Here is a 27,721-nt window from a genome sequence, read left to right on the forward strand (position 1 = left end):
TCAGTAGAATTATTTTAATTCCTCCCTCCTACAATTTCAAACTAGCTTAGATTAGAGTGTTTCCAATTTCATTGAACCAATACAACTATTTAGGTAGGAAGCTTTCTATTTTCTCTAATCCCAGCTATCTAAATGTAGTTGAATATAGATGGCTTGGTCTATTTATGCCATTTTTTAAAGATGATTGTATATTTTGTTTATCTAATATAGAAACATAAAAAAATACTTTAATCTCTTGCCCATATTATATTAAGTTATTTGAATGAATGCATTCATATTAGAACGTAGAGGTATTAGTCTAAATGTGTACCAAATTGAAAATATCTTCTTAAAAAAGGTAATGTTAAAACATGAGACCTAGGTTGAATCTTATATGCAAAATTTTTGTTCAATCCTATGTATTGTTAATCAACTCCTTCAAATGTTTTGCTAGTAAATGCTTTTTTTGATTAGTGAAGTGGGTGTCATAATTTTTACAGAAGTCGTTGTTGGAGTTTAGTGTGGAAGGGATGCTTTCTATAGAATATTAAAATGTCAAGATAGGGTTTTCTTTTAGTGGATATTTTGTCTATCGATTTAAGATGAAGCTTTAGTTTAACTATTGCGGGAGTCCATAATTTCAGTGTATACGTTGAAATTTATGACTGCTGGATGCTTATTTTAGATTTTTGGTTTTGAAGTCCAAAATCATTCTTGAACAATGAAAACAGATGTTTTTGTGTAAATTTATCAAAATGCCTATGGTGGATTTTAATACCGGATGGGATGTCTTCTTTAGATTTTCTTGTAATATTTTGATATAAAAACTCTTTTCGTTAAGCATTTATTTGAAGTTTATTTCTTACTATAGGGATTGTAATATTAATCATCTTTTATTGATGTTTATCTTACTATAGATGATTTCTTTAATCCTTTGCATTAGGGAGTTAATTGTATTTTTTTTACACTAATATAAAAAACCTGCAATGCTTCTTCCATCTTAACCAAACAAATAAAAGCCTCCACCATTGAAACTGCCAGTCAAGCACTCTAATCTTTCTCTTCTCCCCTCACCAAACCCCTTTCGAGAACCCAAGAAGCCAAACCAGACTAGCACCAATCTCTCCTCCACAGATCCTGCCCTAGAAGCCGAATCTCCCTTCCATGAAAAACACCACATAATCTGCTCCTCTTCCTCGTTATGGTGCCATAATAATCATTCGCACTGTGTAGATTCTCCGCCTGTGAAGGACAAGCTCTAGGAGCGTTTAATGCACCAAGAAAAACCTATGAAAACAATGCTGCCCATTTTCAATTGTTTTGTTATTTATTTATTATGCATGTGGATCTTGTTATTGAAGATTATGGGGTGATAGATAAATTGTCATTTCTGAAGTTGTATCAATTATTTTAAATTATGTTAAATTATTTATTTTTTTGGTTTTTGTTTTTTACAAATAAGGACACTTGAAAAATACATAGAAAAATTATTAATTTATAGAACAATTAAATAAAAAAGTTAAAAAAAAATGTTTAATTTATCAACATTAAAATATTAAAATAATTGTTCTATTTGAAGCCATTAAAAATTAGTTTCTATATTTGACTCATTCTAATTTGTCTTATTAAATAAGTAAATTAAAAAAACATACTAATTTTTAGAGATTATGATTTTTTTAAAGTAAAAATATAAAGAAAGTTTCTTTTTACTACATTAAATGGTTAGTAATAAGTATGGAAAACTAAAATAGTTGGTATGAGAAATTCATTCTTCCTTTCTTATTGATTAAACAAATTTAGTTTCTTTTATATTTATTTATTCTTTTATTCTTAATTTTTTTGAATTCAATTGTGATTAAATTAATAAGAATAATAATATTTGAACTCTCATGATAATAACATATTTGATAGTTTTTAATGCTACGAACAGGAAAATTTTGCTTCTTGATACTGATTCTTTCATAACTTAAATTAGATTAATAATTTTCAATGTTCCATCTTATTTTCTACTTTGTAAGATGATCTTATAAATTTTAATTTAAAAATGTAAAATTTAGTTTCGAAAAAAGTATCTTATTTTATTTTATTTGATTCTTTTTCTTTTTGAACTCAATTTTGATTAAATTAATAAGAATAGTAATATTTGAAATCTCATGATAATAACATATTTGCTAGTTTTTAATGCTACAAACATGAAAATGTCACTTCTTGATACTCATTTTTTCATAACTTAAATTAGACTAATAAGTTTCAATGTTCCATCTTATATTCTACTTTGTAAGATGATCTTATAATTTTTCATCTAAAAATTTAATATTTAGTTTTAAAAAAATTATCTTATTTAATATTTTTTTGGCATAATTTTTTTTTTTTAACATTTTTTTTTTTAAAAAGGGGGTAAAAACTTTATTAAGAATCAGAAAGCATTAATACAAAGAGAGCTGGAACCCAATGTCCCAACAATAAGCACAAGGATAGCCCTAAATAGCAACAAAACAACCAGCACTGTCATCTAACATCATCCTCCCTATCAACATCAAGAATGCTTCTCAAATCAAAACGGAGCTCTTTAGGAACCAAATCCCAATCCTCAATCTTCCATCCCTCAGCATGCTCAGAGGCCCATTTTGCCAAGCAGTCAGCTACCCTATTCCACTCCCTTGGAATATGAGAAAAAGTCACCAAATCCATCAAAGAACTAATTTGCAAAATTTGTTGCAAGATCCTAGCCAATTGACAATTAACATCAACCACCTTCTGTTCAATAAGTAGGTTGATCAAAACCTGGGAGTTAGATTCACAAACAATCCTTCTCCAGCCTAGAGCATAAGCTTTCTCAAGAGCAACAAGAATAGCCAACCCCTCCAGCAGGTTAATGGTTTGAATTCCTTCATAGATTGAAAAGATAAAAGCCACTGAGCCCCTAGCATCTCTACCAATCCCTCTGATACTAGCCAAGCCAGGATTACCCCTTGAAGAACCATCAGTATTGATCTTCAAGACCCCATAGGGGGGAAGCTGCCATTTACCAACCCTGTCAATTTTTTGCTTCGCACGACGCTATCTCTTAGCTCTAGTTAATGCCAAAGAAGACCTCAAAGTCCCCAATCTCTCCACCAACTCTATATCTTGTTTCCCCAAAGGTAATTCTACTTCACACTTAGCCTCCATAGTCTCTTGAATCATACCCAATAACCTCTGCCAGATTTGTTGCACTAGCCTTTGCTCACCTCAAAATATCTTTCGATTGCGCTCCAGCCAAATTTTCCATAATAAGAAAATAGGCCCCACAAACCACACCTCCTATAAAAAAGGAGCCATAGAAGGTGGCAGTCCCATCCCCTACCAAAACTCAATCAAGGAAGAAGCATGGATGCAAGGTGTTGTCCAAACACCCCACCAGAAATGCCAAAGCTGCAGGGAAAAAGGGCAGCAAAAAAACAAATGGGAAGAATCCTCCTCATTAGCCCCACACATAACACACATGGAGGGGTCGTGGAATCCTCTTTTTTGGATATTATCCCAAGTCAAACACTTATTCCAAGCCAACATCCAAATAAAACAATTGCACTTTGGCCAAGAAAGCTTGTTCCAAACCTTCTTCCACCACTGCACTTCAGGCATAACCATCTTATAAGACACCAATTTTCTATATCCTGAGGTAACCATATAAGTCCCCTTAGAATTGGGAAACTAGGCTAGCACATCGTCATCCTGAAGAGAACAACATCTTCTATTGGAGAGGATATTTTGTAGCATAGCACACTCCTGTAAATCAACAACTAGTCATTCCTCAGGGGACTTCCATTTTTCAATTTCCATCTGACCACAAGGGAAAAAGGACTTAAAATCACTCACCCGTGACCAAGCAGCCTCCAGAAATTGTTGGCACAGAAACACTAAGTTAGGGAACTGATAAATTATTGGGGGAAATCCATCCCAAGAGTCTAACCAGAATTGAGCCTCGGCCCCTCTCTTGCAGATCCAAAATAATCCATCCTTAATAAGCTTAGCCCCTTTCTTTAAAGTATCCCAAATCACATATCCCTTCCCCCTAGGAGGATACTTGGAAATATCAAGATGAGAAATCCCTGGGAGATACTTCTGAGAAAGAACCCTCACCCAGCTCTTGTCCTGCTCATTACACCACTGCCAGTAAAGTTTAGCAGCCAATGCCTCACTTGTCAAAGCTGACTGCCTCAAGCCAAGACCCCCGTAATGTTTTGGACTGCACACCACTTCCCATCTAACCAAACTCCATTTGGAGGTCTCCAAGCAGCCTACCCACAAAAATTGGCATATCACAGAATCTAGATCCTTAAGGAAGCTTGTAGGAGCAACTTGGAGCATGCATCTATAAATGGGCAAAGCCTACACAACTGAATTAATCAACTAGACACGACCAGAAGAGGATAAGCAATGCTGAGTCCAATGATTAACTTTCACCCAAAACTTATCCAAAATAACCTGCCAAGACTCCTTGGGAAGCCTACTTACTGAGATGGGAATGCCAAGATACTTCACTGGAAGATTCCCAATTTGAAACCTCAAGATGTGAGCAATCCTTTGTTGAATAAAGCCCGGAGTATTGAAGAAGTAGATGGAAGACTTTCCCTCATTAATATATTGTCCTGAGGCTACAAGGTACACATCCAAGACCCTAAAAAGATTTGATGCCTCCCTTATTGTAGCCATTCCCATCAAAGCAGTATCATCTACAAATTGCAAATGAGTCCGCGGAGGTAAAACTCCACCCCACCTCCAACCTTGAATAAAACAGGAATCCACATTTTGTTTAATCCATCTCCCCAAACCTTCTGCCAATAGAATAAAAAAATAAGGGGAGAGAGGGTCTCCCTGAAGAAGCCCCCTTGAGGCCCCAAAAAGCTCAGAATGACTCCCATTAATAAGCACCGAGAAAGAGACCGAAGTAATACAAATCCAAACCCATTGAATCCAATCTTCCACAAAGCCGAAGACACTAAGAACCCTCTGTAGAAAGGACCACTTTACTCTATCATAAGCCTTTGCATATCCAATTTGATAAACATCACTTTTTCTTTTGATTTGGCCATAGAATGGATGACCTCAGTAGCAATAAAAATCCCATCTAGAATTTGTCTACCTGCAACAAAACCACTTTGGTCCTCAGAGATCAAGTCAGCAAGCCCCTTCTTTAACCTATCTGCAATAAGTTTAGAAATAATTTTGTAGATAAAATTGCATAAAGAGATGGGTCAAAATTGGCTCAGCCTATCAGCCCCCTCCTTCTTAGGGATAAGACCAAGAAAAGTAGCATTTAGAGCTCTTAACATTTTCTTATTGTGCTAAGACTCATGAACCATAGCCAAGAGGTCAAATTCGATGATATCCCAGAACTCTTGATAAAACTTAATGGGGAAGCCATTAAGTCTTGGTGCCTTCCCTTTCTTCATATTAAAAACAACCCCTTCAACTTCCTCAATTGAGATATCCCTCATGAGCTATTGATTCATATCATCAGTCACTAGGGAGGGGACACCTAAAAGAACTTGTGCTTCCTCAGGAGACTCCCCTTGTGAGTCCTCTCTAAAGAGAGATTTGAAGTACTGAACTGCCTCCCTAAACATTTTTGGAGAAGAAGAAAGATGCTCTCCCCTGTCATTCACCAACCTTGAGATAGAGTTACCATGCTTCCTAGCTTTCACAGAGTTGAAGAAAAAGGCAGTATTTTTGTCCCCTTCCTGAATCCACTCGATACACACTTTTTGTTTCCAATACATTTCCTCTCGCAGTTCCCATTCCTCAAGCAATCTCATAGCTCGAGCCTCGTCCTCAAGAAATTCATTTGTAACCTCGTCCTCTCTAATCTTTCTTGTGATATCATCCAAATCTGCCTGAGCCCAAGCCTTTTCATGATTCATAGATTCACAAAGTGCAACCGATTCCATCTTTTAAGCTCAAACTTAACATGTTGAAGGAGCTTGGCAAAAGTATACATTGAAGTATCGAAGGCTGGTCTACCTTTCTTCCACCAATCAGAGACCAAATCATACAAAGATGAGTTCCGAAGCCACATAAGTTGGAACCTAAAAGAAGGCTTTCGAGGAATTTGAGTGGATTCTGTAGAAATTTTAATAGGCCAATGATCTGATCCTCTCTAATCCAAGATCTCAGAGCAAGATGATTGCATCCCCCCAATCCACTAACAAGACACTAGGAACCAAAATAACCTTTCTGCAATACAAAATTCTCCAGTCCGCCGATTGTTCCAGGCGAACTGACCATTGATAGGTTTAATATCCACAAGGTTCAAGGAATTAATATTTTCTTGAAGCAACAATGCAGACGACTCCAGTCTTCCAGTCCCACCCCGCTTCTCAGCTAGCTCACAGATAGCATTGAAATCTCCAGCCAATATCCAAGGGTGAAAGGGAAACATGCTACGAATTAGCCTGATGTGGGACCACAAAACTTGTTTACCCTATAAATTAGTAGGAGCATAAATATTGGAGAATAATATCACATCTCCTGTCTCTAAGCAAGTAGCAATCATGGACAGAGAGGATTTAGAGGAGATCCACCAAAGAGGCTTGATTTTTCTAGGATTCCATAAACAAGCCAAACCTCCAAAAGCACCAAGAGCTCCAATGCATTGGCATTCCCCACTTCTCCACAACCTAGGCTTTAGACCTAGCATATTCTCCACAGATAACTTAGTTTCTTGCAAGAAAAGAACATTAGGACTTTTTTTTCTGACTAACTCGTGAACAAATTTTTGTCTAGGGCCACTGTTCAAGCCCCACACATTCCAAGATAAAAAAATCATTTTAAGGGGCATGAAAAAATAGAATCTAGAGGCTTAACTGTCCCTGACTCCACCAAATTTTCACCAGCTAATTTAATCTTTTCTACATCCTTTTTTCGGCCAGATTTAACCAATTTCTCTGCCCCACCCGTCTTGATATCCTTCTGCATAATGCCCAATTTGGGAGGAAACTTAAACTTCATTGCCGCACTTGAACCAATGTGCTACCCAATAGTTGGAGAATCCACAGTTGTTGTTGTAACAATGGCCAAGGGTTCCTACATCTCTGAAGTCCCCTTTTGCTGATCAACACGTGATTGCTGACACTCATCCCCTATGGGATCCATAGAAGATTCAATAACAAGATCCTCTTGAACTAAGTCCATAAGTCCATGATCCAAATTGATCAAACCTGGGTTCACCTCCTGTTGGTTGAGTTCATCCAAAACCTCAAACCTGTTAAAGGTATCATCCTACCTTTCTTTAAAAGACCTCTTTTGACCCCTATTCTGATTTTGAGCCTTGACTGGAACAAAACCATCAGAAGCACCTGTCTCATCAGGAGAAATGTTCTTCCCTTTATTTGTCTCAGGGGGCTTGCTCACAGGTTGTGATGGAAGGGATTCTCGAGATTTATTCCTTGGGCACCTACGTTGCAGATGACCATATTCTCAAAAAAGGCGACAACGAAAAGGAAGAGTTTCATAATCCAATTGTTTCACCCAAGAATAAGAACCCGCACACATCTCTATTGCATCTAGTAAAGGTCTACTAAGATCAATTTCAACACAAATGCAAGAAAAAGTCATTACCTTTTTTCCAACAGTCTGCGATGAAGTCCCTATAGGAGTTCCAAGCACTGAAGCCAAAAGATGTAACACATCCTCACATTAGCACTCCACTGGGAGCCTTGGCAATCGAACCCATACTGGGACACGATTAGGTAGCTCCTCTGCTAGGTTGAATCTAGCATGCCATGGCTTGATAAACAACCCTACCTTACTGTGAAAATAAGGACCTCCTTCAAACACCCTATTGCGATCAGCAATACAGTTGAAAGTAACCATGAAATAATTATTTGCCAGCAACATTATCTCCATTTCCCCTTCTGGCTCCCAAGTCCTTCGAGTCTAGATCTCCAAGAATTGCAAGGAAACCCTCATTCCTCAAAACTTACAATATAGGGAGTGATGTGAATAATATTCGACATCGTCTACAATCATTTCAATTGGTACAACCAATTTTGGCCTCTCCTTGCACCTCTCAAGGCATCCATTGGTCTTCATAGTCCTTGAGCCATTAGATGGCCCCACATCTACAGTCTCAGAGTTTTGAGCGAACAAGTCATTGTCAAAAGCCTTCATCCCTTGATTTAATAGTTTAGGGCCTAAAGCTGCCCGAAAATCCATACACAAGCTCTTCATAGCTATCTCCCTCTTAGCTTCAACCATTAACAAGAATCAACAATTTGAAAAGGGAGGCCTGCCCCCTTTCCAAATCTAGTTCCTCCACCTACAAACCTACAACAACACACCCCGACCTCCACTAAATAGCATAGACCAAGGCCGTGGATACTCCAACACCCAACAACAACCCACTGCCCACACACAATGCAGGCCAGTAAGAAGAAGCACGAAGTGAATTTTGTACACAACAAAAGACTCCTCCTCTGGATCCTAGCCCAATCTGCAACCCGACAGGAGAAGGCACCCAGTCCGTAGCCCGTCAAACACCAAACTCCCCTGCAGCAATGCTCAGAAAACACAAAATTGAGCTAGGGCATGGGTGCCCTAGCTCGAGATGCAGACAAAATCCACACAGGCTTTCATCGCATCCTCCTCTTGTTGTTTTCTCTTTTTTTTTTTACATTAATTTATTGATGAATTTACTAATATTTTGCTCCACTTTTGTAATAATATTTACTTTCCAATATGCATGTATATTTTTTAATATAAAAAATATTGTTTATAAAATATATCAACTACTTTTAAAGTACATATTATTTTACTATTTCAATGTTGATAAATTAAACAATTTTTTTTTACTTTTTTATGTAAATATTTTCTACATGTTTTTTGCTCACCAACCACATATAGGTGATTCAAACTACATTTCAACCCAACTCTTTTGAATAGCATTCATTCATGCATCAACACTTATATTTCATTAAAAAATATACTCATGCAAATTAGTTATAATATAAGGATAAATTTAACTACCATTCAATACTATCAATGTTCCTATTGGTTCTCCTTTTCATATTTAACATTTGTTTTGGTTTTTTAGGTCATGGCTAATCCTTCCCAAGCTCACCACATAATAGACATCTCAAGCACTACATCAGAGGTTAATACTCCACAACCATCTACGGGATCTAATGGGTCTATCAATTGGAATGGGTATCCCCAAATTGAAATACAAAGTCTTGCAAATTGTGCTTCTCAAAATTGTGCTCAACTATATGCACAAATGAAAGTGGCAAGCATACATACATGTGATGTTCAAGAATTTGAGATCATTAGGGTTGAGGAAGTTTTGCAAGAAATCAATTTACAACAATTTGATTACTATCAGTATTGCAATTATCTAAGGGAGATTCATGTTGACGAGAATTACAGACAAGGGAATGAACCTATTATTTGTAGTGCTTTTCAAGACTATCTTAATTTTCCATAGAGCATGCTTCACTTGTGTTATCCCTTTTTGGTGATTATTAGTCGTTACTCTAATACAACTCTAAAAAAAATAGGGGTTTTTGATACTTCTTCTATTACTATAATACATGACTTAGTCTTATGTTCCTCCTCTATTATGTCGTATGTTGATTAAAGTTTAATATATACACAGTCAGTTCTATTTTGAATACAACTATGCATTACATATATCTCCAACAACTATTCACTTTTCTTCTTCCTTTACCCTCACATAGTTCACTTTTCTTAGAGAGATGCCACATTTGTTTGATAATATATAGTAAGCTATAATGTCTACAAAATAGCTCATATATATTTAACTAGAATGAATTTTTTTCATGCCACAATGTTTTATATGATATTATGTATGTCACATCTTCATGCATCTTTGCACACTTTAGACTACAAGTTTGAGCACTCTTTTCAATCTATTCTCACACTTTAGTTGGCAACCTTGTGCTTCACCAAAGCAATTTTGGTTTATCGTTTCCTTGTATGTCCTCTTATGTTTAGAAAATTGCCTTGCTTATATGTTTTGGTTTGAAAATAAATTGCATAGATACGATTAGAACTATCTCTTGAATATAAATTAATATTGTGTTTCTAAGTAGTTCTATATACTAACATCAATAAAAGATATTCTACCATATCTTAAAAACCAATTATTATTTTCGATCATATTAACCACTTTTTGAAAACATTACTCCTTGTCTAGGAAAATACTTGGCAACAAAAAATGTGTATTTGAAGAAATTACTTTTGGATTGCACATTTTTGGTATGCCTTCTTACCTATATTCCTTTTGCACATGTACATATTTTTCTACATATTTAAGAATATCCAAGTATGCAATGTTTTAGCACAAAGTTAAATTGATGTTAAGTTCCATTTTATTTGACTTATATTCATAGTGGGAGTCCACTATAGTTTACTAATTCATTTCCCTCCTACACTTCACCATAAGCATTCTTTCAACCATATCAATGTCACCTATAACTACTCTTGTTATACTATGACCACTATGTTCCCATGCAAAGTGGTACGATACTATAATGCTTACATCCCTTGTCATTACATCAATCCAACAATGACACATAGGCTATAATGCTCCTCTAAGTTTACCACTCTTTCTAACTATTATGTTTGTAAATTTGAACAAGTTAATGATAGTTATCTGTCTTAGTTTATAGGGAAAATTCAATCTCCCCAAGTTATGTCTCAAAATCTTACAGAAGATGCAATCAGACTTATCAACAATGAAAACACTCATTTGCAACCGCATCTCCAAGTATTTGGCATTTGCACTGTTTGGACAAGGAACACAAGCAATGAATAGATACAAGTTAGAGCTCTCTGATGGCCTTCGCCTACAAAAAGAAACCTTGCCAAGGAAATTTAATGATCTTATACTTTCAGATGAAATCCAAAAAGGTTCTATAATACATGTCACCCACTATTCTATTCCCACCATTTGCGAGTCAATGTAACTCCACTTCCACTCCACTTTTATTTAATGAATCCCTTCATGTTTTATTATGCAAATATGTACCCTTACTAATATTATTATTTTACCTACCTCTTTAGGTGGATTGTAATCTCCGACTTAGAGGTTCTGTGCACAAAACATGATATCATTGGTGTTCCCATCTTCTTATTCAAAGATCTAGAGAAAACTATAAACCACTCCTTTGTTAGTCCATTGAGCATAGGAAAAAATGCTGATCAGATAGGAACATCAACGCATATGACTCATACTAAATTGATGTTTGGCCTCGATGCATCTCTATAGAAAAAATGTCACACATTACCAATCACTCCATTTAGAAGTTTGAACCCATATCAAACAATGTGGACTATTAAAGGGTGTGTGACCATGAAAAAGGAAAAATACCAATTCAACTCAAGGAATGGGAATGGTCATATGTTTAGTTTTGACATTATTGATACTGAAAGGACTAAAGTCCAGGTAACTTGCTTCAATGATGTTGTAGACCTCCACTTTGCTAAAGTCCAGGTTGGGAGTGTCTACACATTGTTTGGTGGTACCATAAAATCTGCAAAAAAATTCTATGATAAATTGAATAGTGATTTTCAAATCACCTTAACAGAGGATTCAATACTTTCACTATCTGACAATGACCTCTTAATTCCAACACTTCAATACACTTTTACACCCATTGCTGAGATTATGAATTTAAATATAAATTCTACTCTTGAACTCATTGGAATTGTCATTTTTGTGGATCTTGCCTCTACAATAAGAAGGTGAGATGGAACTGAGGTTGTAAGAAGGAGTCTCAAGTTGGTTGATGTTTCTACATCCACTATCAATGTAACTTTGTAGGGACAAGCAGCTATGAAAGAAGGTGCACAACTACAAGAAATGTATCATCTATAGAAGTCAACTGTGCTTGTTATAAAAGGTGGTCGTCTGGCAGAATACAATGGTAGGGTCATAAGCACACTTGCCACTTCAAAGATACTTGTAAACCTTGATATTGAAGAAGCCATCCAACTATAGTCTTGGTTTTCTGAACATGGGCATACATTTCTTGCAACAACACCCACCCTACTAGATTTGCCTCTGATTTTAGCATGGAAAACCATTACCAAGATTGAAGAGGAATGTCCAACTTCCTCAAAACCTCTCCAATACATTGTTAAAGCAACCCTTGTTTTTTTTGTAAAGAAGAAATTTTGTTATCCAACTTGTCTCCTTGTCATAGCAAGAAAGCAATTCAAGAAAAGGGTTGAACAAAATACTGACTACAAGTGGTATTTCCCAAAGTGTCTAACCACCTTTTCAGATTGTGATTATAGATATGTACTTCAAGTCAAGATTGAAGACCATACGAGATCATTGTGGGCAACTTCTTTCGATGAAACTGTAACTAAAATCCTTGGCATGCCTGCAAAAGAGCTCTATATGCTACAGTTTGATGATATTGAACTTGATCGTGCAGAGTTTGCTATATGAACTGCTCAATACAACCAGTTTTTATTCATAGTTACAACCAAAATGGAATTGTATCATGATGAGTTGCGTCTGAACTCAATGATCTTGGAAGTTACTAGGTTGGACTTCATAAGTGAGTGCACCTCACTCTTTGATGGAATTATACCCCTTGTGCTAGTTGTAGCTAAATAGATAATGAGGCACACATGATGGCACATGACTTCCATTTTTCCTAGATTACTATCGATACATGAAAATGACATCTTTTCTTATGCATATATTTTATATGAATCACAATTTTTTTTGTCTCTCCTTAATATCCATTCTCTATGCTTATCGCCTCCTCTTTGATGTATTGACTACTATCCCCATACTGTATACTCGTCAATAGGGTTTCAAGACCCCTTCAAAACTTGTCTTTTAACCTTTTGTTGTAACACATTTATAGTTAATTTTTTTTGTTATATCTATTATTTAATGTCTTCCAATGACTTAATTTTCTCTACAAAATATCTACTCTTTGTTATACTTTTACCCAATGTTTGTTTTGTGTTTGCAACTTCATTGTTATCTAATATGTGTTACATTTGGTAGTACCAAATATGTTCTAAAGAAATAACCAACCCTTTACTTAGGCTAATTTAACATTTGTACAAAGAGGTTCAACACAACTACTACTCTTACTCTTCAACATACTTGTTTTTTTCCACCTATACAACTTGTATTGAAGGGTGGATACTCTTTTGATATTACTGTTACTATTCTTGCACTTCCTTTCTTGTGTAATTTTATAATGGTGATAGAAATACATTGTTCTTCTTACTGTAAAATTCAAGATATGGCTCCTATTGTTCCTAATCAAGATAGATAGCCCATCCATAGTAATAGTGTTGCTATGCAATCATGCAAGAGAATTCATGTATACTATGGCCATCATAGAGAAGAAATTAGAGCACGTCATTACATTCAACGCTACCAACATTTTCAGTCAACACTGAACCAGCCATTCCCCTCCCACGTACACAATTCTACAAGTTCTCCTACACCACAACCTTCAATGAATGCACCACAAATCCTACTGAGAAAATTGCTCCTTGTCAACAATCAATGAACCACATCGATTTCCAGTTTTCCTCGAAATATATAAATGCAACCCACAGATTTAGAACTAAGATAGATGCCCTCTCATAACTACAAACATGTACTACCTGTAAGGAGTGCTTCACTGGTATGAATGTGTGTACATCAAATGGAGTTATCACTTGTAAGAGATGTTCTTCTGAGAGGGGAATACATCGTTTCTCAGAAGCCAACAACATGGACCCCTCTGAGCAACCAACTATGTTAAGGGTTCTCACCCAAGTAGAGGAGATGCTTATTGCATGTGTTACTCCCATCTCGAAAGTACCCATGCTCATGGTGGGAAATACAAATATAGTGGCCACACAATAAGCTTTCCCCAGGATATTCAAACAATTACAAAATATTTGCCACTTAAAATTGACAAACTAGATTTCCTAATGGTTCAAAGACTTAATACAAGTGGGAAGCATTATCATTGCTATGTTAGTAGAATCCATGTTCATGATGCACTCTCATATAAGATCAAATTTGACCTTTACTACAAAGATGTAGAAATGGACATTTTGGTATTATCAATGCTTCCTACTTGCACTACCGATATTTCACAAATGCTACATACAATTGATGATTGTAGTGAACCTCTACCTTCAACAATTAATTCAGTTGAAAACATACAATCTGATATGGAAGATGCCTCCCAATATTCAACATCATTTATGATGAGCCTACCAAAAAAATGTCGTCAACTACAAATCATAAAAGATTCTTTACAAATGGAACAAGAGATAGATGACATCACAGTTTGGCCCCTAATAGGTTCAACCCCCATTAATGAGTATACTATTGAGGGCTTGTTTGACATGGCTTTTCCCACACTTTTTCCATATGGTACTGCACTACCCATGCAACCTCACGCTAGAGAAGTCAAAATCCATGAATATGTTGTGCATCTTATTCATTACCATGATAATAGGTTTGGCCAACATCCATGCTTTAGATACTTCCTCTTGAATCTTATGATGCATCATCATAGCCAGTCTACAACATCTATATTTATCAAGCGCAGAGTGGAAGATAATACACCATCCACTATAGAAGACCTTTTCTCCTACCTCACTAACTTGCTTGACTATAAAATCACAGAAGAACTGATGCACTTTGGGTCTACTTTATGAGGGACAAGAGCATTCTGGAATACACGTCGTATAGAGTTGACAAGTTTGATAACCCAAATAGGATCTCCAACATTCTTCTTTACATTGAGTGCAACAGACACTAAATGGCTTAATTTGCATAATGTTATGTCCCCAAATGTACCATCTTCATTTCTTACCAACAAACAACGTATTGATAATGTGATTAATAACCCACATACAACATCACTATATCTACACCAAGGCTTAAAATTTTTTTGAGAGGAGATAATTGATAAGCTCATGGAGGCAACCAATTATTGGTATCGCTCGAAATGGCAGGGAAGAGGATCTGCGCACATACATGGTGTCATTTGGATTAAAAATGCTCCAAATATGGACACACTTGATTGGGAAAACCTTGAAGTAGTCAAAAAGGCCAAACAATTCTTTGAGAAATATGTTTCAGCTATGAACCCTCGCTCAAAAGTAGAAATGGACAACTTTCAACATAAAGCTCCAATAGAAGATCCATGTCTTCTAAATACAACTGAAATAACTTCTACTGATCCTTTAGTTGATTATGAAGAGTTGATCAATCATGTTCAAAGGCACACTTGATGTACTGAGAGGACATGCCTACGTATGAAAGGTAAAGAAATGAAATGTAGATATAAAGCGCCTTGGAAAGAATGTGAACAAGCATCATTATACCGTAATGAAACAGGGCACAAATGCTTTGAACTAGCTAGAAATGATGATAGGTTGAACATTCATAACCCACATATGCTATCAATATGGAGAGAAAATATAGGTTACCAACCTATTACATCTCGAGCCTTACTTCTCAAATACATTGCTAAGTATGCATCCAAATCTAAAAGAAAAAGTGAAAACTATGTTCAAATGTTGGCTAGAATTTACTTAGATTCAAATGTAGACGACAATGCTATCAAAGCATACCAGAAGTTTATGGCTGAAATTGTTGCCAAAAGAGACAATAGTGCACAAGAAACATGTCACATGCTTCAAAAATTGCCCCTTGTGAATTATAATCATCAGTTTATGTCTTTGAATGTGGGGTGAAAAGTGTTGCACCGACTTAAACAAACAAGTGCTAGTAGCAAAATAGAATCTAGCTACATACAAGCATACATGGAACGTCCAACTAAGCTTCAACAACTTACACTAATTGAATCAGTGAGATCATACACATATGTTGTATCTCGCAAATGAGATAAATAGAGAATAAGAAAGGAAATAGCAATAGTACAAGTGTATCTGAAATATTTTGCAATTCCCAATGAAGACTCTGAGCATTTTGAAACCTTATGTTGGACTGAATTGCTCTTGTACAAAAACTTTTGTGATATCTGGATAGATATAGGTGTGGACAAAGATGACTTTATTAGACATTGGAAGCAATTAAAAATAGAAACATATAATGTTTGGCATGTAGACCGCACAGATCAAGATGACGAGATCTTGGAAGAGGAGAATGATTCAGATGGTGACATGGAAATACAAGATTCATTGAAACTAAATGAGTGGGAATTTTTGTCCCAACTTGGCCTTGCCAATAGTTCTAGCCTAGATGATCTTGACATGTTGGGAAAATGTGAGTTTGACAACAACCATCCATGGCAAGACCATAACGTTCCTTTGAATTTGCATGACCATGCCATTCAATTTATACATAGACAAAAAAATGTTGGCTTAGCTATTGGCCCTTCTACCTCTGTCTCTTCCAATAGTTACACTTTATCATGACATCAACAAATTGCACTTTCTATCATTAGAAACTACTATGCATCTAATTTCTCCATGGAACCTTTATACATGGTCATACAAGGAACTACTGGAACTGGTAAATCATACCTTATTAGCTGCATAAGAAATGCACTACACAACTCAATTCCAAATACAATAAATCCACTCCTTATTCTTGCACCCGCAGGCATTGCAGCTTTCAATATTCATGCATCAACCATACATGCAACCCTCAAAATTCCAATTCGAGAAATGAAATCACTTCAGGGTCAAACATTAACAAAATACCAAGAAGACATGAAAAATATTCAATACATTTTAATTGATGAAATGAGTTTCATAGGTCCCAAACTACTTCTTAAAATTGATTCTAGGCTACGTGAAGCTATACCCCACAAACAACACCTTTTCTTTGGTGGCATGCCACTGATTCTTGTAGGTGACCTAGCCCAACTTCCACCAATTATGGATAAATCACTCTATGCATCTCACACAAATGCAAAACAATTGTGGCGTAGTTTTAACATAGTGGTAACATTAGAAATGATATTTAGATAGGAAGATGATGATCTGCTTCAAATACAATTTCATAGAGTACTACACAATATTCCGCAATGCTGAACCAATGCTACATGATTAGGATTTGTTAATGACTTGCACAGACAAGAACCTCACTCCAAATGAACAAATTGAGTTTGACCATGAAACTCATTTGTTTGCTACCAATGACCAAGTTTCACTTCACAACAAAAAAATGCTAAAAAGGCTCAATGTCCCTATTGCACTGTGCATTGCAAAAAATACACATCGTAGGCTTGAAGAAATAATTGATGATGACCAATTACCAAGAGAAGTTTTATTATATAAACTTCAACGTGTTATGCTTATAACGAACCTCTAGGTCGATGCTGGTATTGTTAATCGGTCTCTTGGAGAGGTCAAAGATATAGTGTATCCAATAGGATGTAAACCTCCTTTGTTGCCTTCATATGTCATGGTAGAGTTTAGTAGCTATACTGGTCCACCTTGGGATCCTAGAGACCCAAAAATCATTCTGATACAACCCATTTCTTGAGTCAATCGTACACAAATACCTCTTACCACAGCCTGGGCTATCACTATACACAAATCACAGGGTTTAACCTTACACATAACTACCATTGATATAGGTAAAACCAAAAGACAAGGCCTCACCTTCACAACAATCTCTAGAGTCAAATCCATCCAAGGGCTTCGTATAGAGCCCTCCTTTTCTTTTGAATGCTTTTGCAAGATGAAAAAGAATTTGTACAATATTCTTAGAAAGAAAGAAGAAGCGTGTTTGCACTCAATCGCGCATCAAAACCATGGCTTTGAAGCTACTTCTACAGAAAATGGTAACGTCTACCATTCTACAAATATCCTTTTTTTCTATTTACTTGTGTGTTTGTGTGGCTTCCTAAGTAATTCACTACTCTTTTCTATAGGTTGACACTTGTTGGATTCAAAGAAGGTGTTCACACAAAAAAAAGCTCAAGAAACTTTCAAGTATCTCAGGTATCTTTTGATTGCTTCTATAATTTCACTATGACTACATTTCCTACAATTGCCTCATATCTACTTCTTATAAAGAATTAATCCTTTTTTTCCCCCTTACATACAGGTCTTTGTTGCTTTGCCACAAATAAGACTCCTATTACGTTTCTACTTCTAATTTCATAAAAATTCAAAAAAATGTGCAATTCAAATCAAGTATGAAGTCTATTTTTTTATCCTCAACACTGAGGGAGTGGACATTTTTTGGTTCCATAAGTCAAAAAATAATGTGAACTTTACCATTGAGATATGTTTCAAGACTATCTATTCTAGCATTGGATGATATTTGTAGTTACATCATTATGATTTATCTTTTGCGACTTGTTCTATCTTCTCATCTTATTCTTTGGTACATATTTATGTATTCGATGTGCCTCTTTGATGAAATCTATGTGTATTGTTACATTTCTATTTACAATTTCAATAGAACTAAAAAAATGTGCAATTCAAATCAACTATTTAACTCGATGTCTTGCATTAAATCAAATAATATAGTTTTACTTTTTTTTAACCTTCAAAGAGAAATGTCAAATTTATATCCCTCTATTCTATATATATAATCTACACTATAAATTAGAAATATTTGTTTTACATTTACGTCTTTTGAATTTGTCTTTTAAATTAAAAAACTATCGACGTAGCCCTTGCACCTCTTTCTGGAGCAAGTGCTAGTATATTTTGCATTACTATTGCTCTATACTTGTATAATCAATTTTATTTCTACATTATATTTTTATAATCAAATTTTTAATATTAAATATTATAACTACAATCAACAAATACTTGCCACTACGTAACACTAATTTTTTATGGAGACAATTATGATCATTGCCAATTTTTCAAACACTCATGTGAGCTAATGATGACTGAAATCTAGTTACTAAAGTAAGCACCATATTTTGATAAATAACCATAAATATTCATTTTAATACTTTTCATACTAAAACAACCAAAAACAAGAAAGCTCTGCATCTAAAAACAACAAAAAACCATGTAAAAACAAGTTAAAACAAGACTAAAATAAAATATATCATTTTAATAATCATTTTAGTGTTAAATTTTCACATATACTTTCCTTTTTATCAATTGATTGTCCAAATTTTACTAGATTTACAATCATTCTTATTTAATCCTCTCACATTCAAAATAAAAGATTAAGTTATATCAATAAATTTTAAATATAAAAGTTTAGAATGTAAGAGTAAGGGTTTTTCTACAATGTCAATATAGTCAAATTGATAAATTATGGTTTTTTTCATTTCCCATGAATGATAATGCATTCAATCATACTACATGAGACTACATGTGATTAAATAGTTTAGAGGCTTCCACATTATGCAGAAATTTTTGTCAGAGCACTTACTTTCATTCATTATTGGATTATATGTATAGCTATTCCATCAAAACTTTTGAAGGCAACAATTAGTTCTTTCTATTTGTTGAGGGCTAGCTACAATAAGCCCAAGTCTTGCATTTGAATGGGAATAAAGGGCCAATATCTTCTAAATTCTAAAATCCTGACATGAATGATACAATAGAAATATCACCCCTATTTTTATGAGAGGTCAAAGATCCTTGTACATCAATCTATCACGCATTGTTTTTCGTAATTATTATTATCATTAGAAATGTTAGATTATGGTGACTGATAAGGAAAGTACTGTACATACTTCATAATTAGTGGGTCGTGGCCAATGTTGTAGCCGACATATCATGGCCGACATATGACCGACATGTTGTAAACCTAAAATGTATAAAATACTTGTATAAAAGGGTTTAGGGTTAGGTATTTTTCATTATGTTGTGATGCAAAATTGGTTCTTGCGGCGGTATTGAGCTGTAAGGGATTACAGACTATAATTTGGTTGTAATCACTGGATTGTAATAAGATCAAACTTGCTATTTGGTGGACGTAGCCCAGGGATTGGGTGAACCACATTAAATCTTGGTGTCTTGTGTTCATTTTTGTGTGATCTATTATTTTTCTGTTATTGGTTATATTTTCATGCAATTTTTATTTCTGTATGTGGTTTATCCTAACAAGTGGTATCAGAGCCTAGTTGTTTTTTCAGTTATCCTCTATAGGAAAGTTTCACGATTGAGTGGGAGTCTCACATTTGAGTGAGAGCAATGGCAGATGAGGGTAAGCTGAGGGTTGATAGGTTTAATGGGCAAAAATTTTAGTTATGGAAGATGCAAATGGAAGACTATATGTATCAAAAGGATTTATGGAAGCCGTTGGAAGGCAAAGCCAAGAATCAGGGAACTATGTCAAATGCTTAATGGGATCTTTTGGACAGAAAGGCACTTGGAAGCATTCGGTTATGCTTGGCACCATCAGTGGCATTTAATATTACAAAAGCAAAGACGATAGAAGAGTTGATGAAAACCCTAGCGATACTGTATGAAAAGCCCTCCGCTTCAAACAAGGTATTTCTTATGAAGCATTTATTTAATATGAAAATGGAAAAAGGTGGATCTGTTGCAGATCATTTAAATGAGTTTGATACAATTACTAGTCAGTTATCTTCTCTATGTATCAATTTTGATGAAGAAATTAGGGCTCCCTTGATTTTGTGTTCTTTGCCTGAAAGTTGGAATGGCTTGGTAATGGCTGTGAGTAATTATGTTCCTGGAACTAGTACCCTAAAATATGATGATGTGATCAGTGTTGTTTTGAGTGAGCAAACTCGTAGAAAATCCTCAGGTGGATCTACATCAAGAAGTGCTTTGAATGCACAAAGTAGGGACAGAACAATTGAGAGAGGAAGTAACTTTGGAAATCATGGGAAATCAAGAGAAAAGTCAAAAGGGAAGAGGTCTCAATCAAGAGGACCAAACGACTGCTGGTACTGTGGGAAACCAGGGCACAAAAAGAAAGATTGCTGGAATCAAAAAAAAAATGAAGGAGATAAATCAGATGGAGATAAGGAGGCAAATGTGGTAAGTAAAAAATTCGAAAACGATGCTTTGCTTCTGTCTTTAGAAAGTGTTGATGATTCATGGGTTTTAGATTTTGGTGCTTCATTTCATGCTACACCTCATAGAGGTTATTTCATTGATTATGTCTAAGGGGATTTTGGGCTTGTTTATTTGGGGGATAATGAACCTTGTCAGATTGTTGAAAAGGGAAAAATTAAGATTAAGTTGCAGAATGGGAATCATTGGCTACTACATGAGGTAAGACATGTTCCAAGGCTGAGTAGGAATTTAATTTCAGCAGGGCAACTCGGTGATGAGGGTTGTGTAGTTACTTTTAATGATAAAAATTGGAAGGTTTCAAAAGGTTCCCTTGCAGTAGAAAAAAGTGTGAAACTAGGCACCTTATATCTTTGTACAGGTCATATTGTTCCTTCTACTTTGATTGTTTCAGAGAAAAATGAATGTTCAGGAACAATTGCTACAGTTGAGCAGGGAGAACAAATAGTTGTTGTAGATTCTGATACAGCATTGTGGCGCAATAGACTTGGGCACATGAGTGAGAAAGGTATGAAAGTACTTCATTCAAAGAAATTTTTACCAGGTCTGAAATGTGTTAATATGGATTTATGTGAAAGTTGTGTGTATGGAAAAAAAAAGAGAGTGAGTTTTGTAAAGACTGGGAAGGAAAATAAAAAGGAGAAATTAGAGCTTGTGCATACAGATGTATGGGGACCAACTCAGGTGTCTTCGCTTGTTGGCTCTCATTATTATGTTACATTTATTGATGATGCAACTAGAAAAATATGGATTTATTTCCTTAGACAAAAATCTGATGTATTTCAAACTTTTAAGAAATGGAAATGCTAGGTTGAAAATGAGACTGGTGAGAAATTAAAATGTCTCAGATCTGATAATGATGGTGAGTATTGTAGTCATGAATTTGAAGATTATTGCTCCACTAATGATATTCATAGACAGAAAACTATTCTAAGGACTCTGCACGAAAATGGAGTGGCTGAACGCACGAACAAGACTATAATGGAGCATGCAAGGAGCATGAGGTTGCATGTTGGGTTGCCCTTACACATGTGGAAAAAGGTTGTCAATACTATAGTGTATTTGATTAATAAAGGTCCCTCTACTCCTTTGGGCTGTGGTATTCTAGAGGAGGCATGGACTAGTAAGAAGGTGAGTTATTCTTTTCTCAAGACCTTCAGTTGTGAAGCTTTTTCTCATATAGACTCTCTAAATAGAACCAAGCTTGAAGCTAAATCAAAGAAATGTGTCTTTGTTGGATATGGCATTAATGAATTTGGTTATAGACTTTAGGATTTTGAAAATCATAAAATTGTTAGAAGTCGGGATGTCATATTCAATGAGAAAGTGTTGTACAAAGATCTATTGCAGCAACATGAGAAGAAAGAAGATGATTATGTAGTGCTGGATGATACTCCAAAAGCTGATTTCCAGCCATTCCTCATGATGTGCAACATCTGCAACAACAAATACCACACACACTGGTGAATGTTAGATGGTCAACGAGGCAAATTAGACCTCCACAAATATTTTCTCCCTCTTTATATTCTATTTTACTTACTGATGCTGGTGAACCTAAAAGTTATGATGAAGCTGTGTAGGTGAATACTAAGATTCAGTGGGAGTCTAAAATGAAAGATGAAATGGACTCTTTGCTAAAGAATAAGACATGGGATCTATGCACTATATGTATCAAAAGGATTTATGGAAGCCGTTGGAAGGCAAAGCCAAGAATCAGGGAACTATGTCAGATGTTGAATGGGCTCTTTTGGACAGAAAGGCACTTGGAAGCATTCGGTTATGCTTGGCACCATCAGTGGCATTTAATATTACAAAAGAAAAGACGATAGAAGAGTTGATGAAAACCCTAGTGATACTGTATGAAAAGCCCTCCGCTTCAAACAAGGTATTTCTTATGAAGCATTTATTTAATATGAAAATGGAAAAAGGTGGATCTGTTGTAGATCATTTAAATGAGTTTAATACAATTACTAGTCAGTTATCTTCTCTAGGTATCAATTTTGATGAAGAAATTAGGGCTCCCTTGATTTTGTGTTCTTTGCCTGAAAGCTGGAATGGCTTGGTAATGGCTGTGAGTAATTATGTTCCTAGATCTAGTACCCTAAAATATGATGATGTGATCAGTGTTGTTTTGAGTGAGGAAACTCATAGGAAATCCTCAAGTGGATCTACATCAAGAAGTGCTTTGAATGCACAAAGTAGGGACAGAACAATTGAGAGAGGAAGTAACTTTGGAAATCATGGAAAATCAAGAGGAAAGTCAAAAGGGAAGAGGTCTCAATCAAGAGGACCAAACAACTGTTGGTACTGTGGGAAACCAGGGCACAAAAAGAAAGATTGCTGGAATCAAAAGAAAAATGAAGGAGATAAATCAGATGGAGATAAGGAGGCAAATGTGGTAAGTAAAAAATCTGAAAAGGATGCTTTGCTTCTATCTTTAGAAAGTGTTGATGATTCATGGGTTTTAGATTCTGGTGCTTCATTTCATGCTACACCTCATAGAGGTTATTTCATTGATTATGTCTAAGGGGATTTTGGGCTTGTTTATTTGGGTGATAATGAACCCTGTCAGATTGTTGGAAAGGGAAAAATTAAGATTAAGTTGCAGAATGGGAATCATTGGCTACTACATGAGGTAAGACATGTTCTAAGGCTGAGTAGGAATTTAATTTCAGTGGGGCAACTCGGTGATGAGGGTTGTGTAGTTACTTTTAATGATAAAAATTGGAAGGTTTCAAAAGGTTCCCTTGTAGTAGCAAAAAGTGTGAAACTAGGCACCTTATATCTTTGTACAAGTCATATTGTTCCTTCTACTTTGATTGTTTCAAAGAAAAATGAATGTTCAGGAACAATTGCTACAGTTGAGTAGGGAGAATAAATAGTTGTTGTAGATTCTGATACAGCGTTGTGGCGCAATAGACTTGGGCACATGAGTGAGAAAGGTATGAAAGTACTTCATTCAAAGAAAGTTTTACCAGGTCTAAAATGTGTTAATATGGATTTATGTGAAAGTTGTGTGTATGGAAAACAAAAGAGAGTGAGTTTTGTAAAGACTGGGAAGGAAAATAAAAAGGAGAAATTAGAGCTTGTGCATACAGATGTATGGGGACCAACTCAGGTATCTTCGCTTGTTGGCTCTCATTATTATGTTACATTTATTGATGATGCAACTAAAAAAATATGGATTTATTTCCTTAGACAAAAATCTGATGTATTTCAAACTTTTAAGAAATGGAAATGCTTGGTTGTAAATGAGACTAGTAAGAAATTAAAATGTCTCAGATTTGATAATGGTGGTGATTATTGTAGTCATGAATTTGAAGATTATTGCTCCACTAATGATATTCGTAGATAGAAAACTATTCCAAGGACTCTGCACGAAAATGGAGTGGCTGAACGCACGAACAAGACTACAATGGAGCATGCAAGGAGCATGAGGTTGCATGTTGGGTTGCCCTTACACATGTGGGAAAATGCTGTCAATACTATAGTGTATTTGATTAATAAAGGTCCCTCTACTCCTTTGGGCTGTGGTATTCTAGAGGAGGCATGGACTGGTAAGAAGGTGAGTTATTCTTTTCTCAAGACCTTCAGTTGTGAAGCTTTTTCTCATATAGACTCTCTAAATAGAACCAAGCTTGAAGCTAAATCAAAGAAATGTGTCTTTGTTGGATATGGCATTAATGAATTTGGTTATAGACTTTGGGATTTTGAAAATCATAAAATTGTTAGAAGTCGGGATGTCATATTCAATGAGAAAGTGTTGTACAAAGATCTGTTGTAGCAACATGAGAAGAAAGAAGATGATTATGTAGTGCTGGATGATACTCCAAAAGCTGATGTTCTAGCCATTCCTCATGATGTGCAACATCTGTAACAACAAATACCACACACACTGGTGAATGTTAGATGGTCAACGAGGTAAATTAGACCTCCACAAATATTTTCTCCCTCTTTGTATTCTATTTTACTTACTGATGTTGGTGAACCTGAAAGTTATGATGAAGCTGTGCAGGTGAATACTAAGATTCAGTGGGAGTCTACAATGAAAGATGAAATGGACTCTTTGCTAAAGAATAAGACATGGGATCTATGCAAGTTGCCTATAGGTAAAAAGGCTTTACAGAATAAGTGGGTTTACAGGTTGAAAGAAGAGGAAGGAGGCAAGAAAAGATTTAAGGCTAGGTTAGTTGTAAAAGGATTTGCACAGAAAAAAGGAATTGATTTTGATGAGATATTTTCTCCTGTTGTTAAAATGACTTCTATCCGTATCGTTTTAAGTCTTGTGGCTACTGAAGATTTGCATTCAGAGTATCTAGATGTTAAAACAGTCTTCCTTCATGGTGATTTGGATGAAGAAATATATATGGCTCAGCCACAGGAATTTGAGGTCAAAGGAAAGGAGAACTTAGTGTGCAAATTGAAGAAAAGTTTATATGGCTTGAAGCAAGCACCTCGGCAATGGTATCTAAAATTTGACAGTTTTATGTATGAGCATGGATATAATAGGTGTCATTTAGATTACTGTGTTTATTTTAAGAGGTTGGATGATGATAGCTACATTATTTTATGTTTATATGTTGATGATATGCTTGTAGCTGGGTCTAACATGGATCATATTAAGGGGTTGAAACACCAGTTAGCACATGCATATTCTATGAAGGATTTGGGGGAAGCAAAACAAATCATTGGTATGAAGATTTGTAGAGATAGGAAGAATAGAACATTGACGCTATCTCAGGTTGATTATGTTGAGAAGGTGTTGCAATGTTTCTCTATGGAGAATGCTAATGCTGTCAGCACACCTTTACCTGGGCATTTGATGTTGACTAAGGAGATGTGTCCTAAGACACAGGAAGAGGAGGATAAGATGTCCAAGGTACCCTATGCTTTAGCTGTAGGAAGCTTAATGTATGCTATGGTATGTACTAGGCCAGATATTGCACATGCAGTGGGAGTCATTAGCAGGTATATGAGTCATCCAGGATTTGAGCACTGGAATGCTGTCAAGTGGATTCTCAGATATTTGAGAGGAACATCCAATAAGTGTTTACACTTTGGGGGCTCTACTACTAATTTACAGGGCTATGTTGACTCATATTTGGCAGGGGATATCAATACGAAGCAGAGTACTACAAGTTATGTCTTTACTATTGGTGGGGCCGCCATGAGCTGGGTTTCTAGGTTACAAAAGATTAATGCTCTATCCACTACAGAGGCAGAGTATTTTGCTACTATAGAGGAAACCAAGGAGATGATATGACTTCAGTTCTTCTTGGAAGAATTGGGACATCCTCAAAAGGATAATTATTTGTTCATAGATAGTCAGAGTGCCATTCATCTTGCAAAGAATTTAGCTTTGTATTCTAAGACCAAACACATACAGTTGCGGTACCATTTCATTCGGTCAGTTTTGGAAGATGGACAGTCAAAGCTAGAGAAGATCCATACAAATGACAATCCAACCGATATGTTGACAACGGTTGTAACAAGGGAGAAGTTGAACTCCTCTTCAGCTTTGGTTGGTCTTCTAGACTGAGCGTGAATAAAAGAATAGTAGAGTCCAGGGTGGTTTGATCCAGTGGGAGCCCCATGTGGTAGTGGTATTGCTACAGGATCAGTCTCCAAGTGGGAGATTCTTGTTTAGTGTGGAACCTAATCAGTCCCCAAGTGGGAGATTGTTAGATTATGGTGACTGGTCAGGAAAGTACTGTACATACTTCATAATTAGTGGGGTTGTAGCCGACATATTATGGCTACCATATGACCGACATGTTGTAACACTAAAATGGATAAAATACTTGTATAAAAGGGTTTAGGGTTAGGTATTTTTCATTATGTTGTGATGCAAAATTGGTTCTTGTGGCGGTATTGAGCTGTAAGGGATTACAGACTGTAATCAGGTTGTAATCATTGGATTGTAATAAGATCAGACTTGCTGTTTGGTGGACGTAGCCCAGGGATTGGGTGAACCACGTTAAATCTTGGTGTCTCGTGTTCATTTCTGTGTGATCTATTATTTTTCTATTATTGGTTATATTTGCATGTAGTTTTTATTTCTGTCCGTGGTTTATCCTAACAAGAAACATATTCTACCATAATAACTGTTTTGGATTCAGTTGGAAGTAGGACAAACATTATTTGAGTAAGGAGGAAGTTTAATTTAATTTGTACAAATCATAGCACTCAAAAAATCCATATCAACAACCTTTGTGGAATTTTGAAGATTCAACATTGCAAAGGTATATGCTTAGAACATGTAACATTTGGAGAAACAAATATGCTAAATTACATTAAATTTGTATTTGTGTGAGTTGCTAGCTTACCTTTCAAACAACACTCAACTTTGGATTTAGAGCACTCACCTCCCAAACAAAGGTTTGGACAACCAGTAATAAACTCAAAAATACTCTCGTCAGCTTGGGTGTGAATTATGCCATGAAATTTCAGGTAAAAAAAGAGATGTTAGGGCATTACAAATATAGGGTAATTAGTCTCAAAATTCAAAAAGAAATTAAAAAACACTAAAATTTGAAACATAAAAGTTAGGAATGAAATACTCACATCCAATGCGAAATGGTATTGAAATGGTATTGAAATGTATAAATGTAGTCAAATTTGATGTGATCCCCTAGCATTTTATCCTGCTAAAACATTTTATGTTTCAAAGTCTAAACATTGATATAGAATGTAATACATAAAAATCAATTAAAGTGCTTCATGCACACCTCCCTTAAGTCACCCGTTTCGAATTCCTCTTCTAAAC

The 27,721-nt window shown here is 35.6% G+C and overlaps 1 protein-coding gene across 1 annotated transcript; it reads right to left on the bottom strand.

The window, feature by feature from the left end:
* Window positions 1-2,487: 2,487 nt before the first annotated feature.
* On the bottom strand, window positions 2,488-5,909 carry LOC149575406 (uncharacterized). Its single transcript, XM_089816035.1, has 5 exons — window positions 5,648-5,909; window positions 5,067-5,164; window positions 4,447-4,971; window positions 3,838-4,173; window positions 2,488-2,997 (listed from the first exon to the last, which is right to left on the bottom strand). The coding sequence occupies exons 1-5, from the start codon at window positions 5,907-5,909 to the stop codon at window positions 2,488-2,490; spliced, it is 1,731 nt and encodes a 576-aa protein (XP_089672161.1).
* Window positions 5,910-27,721: the final 21,812 nt, after the last annotated feature.

Source organism: Cupressus sempervirens, chromosome 2, assembly GCF_028749045.1.
Source record: "Cupressus sempervirens isolate cs-2001-9-10 chromosome 2, ASM2874904v1, whole genome shotgun sequence".
In the NCBI taxonomy this organism is placed as follows: Eukaryota; Viridiplantae; Streptophyta; class Pinopsida; order Cupressales; family Cupressaceae; genus Cupressus; species Cupressus sempervirens.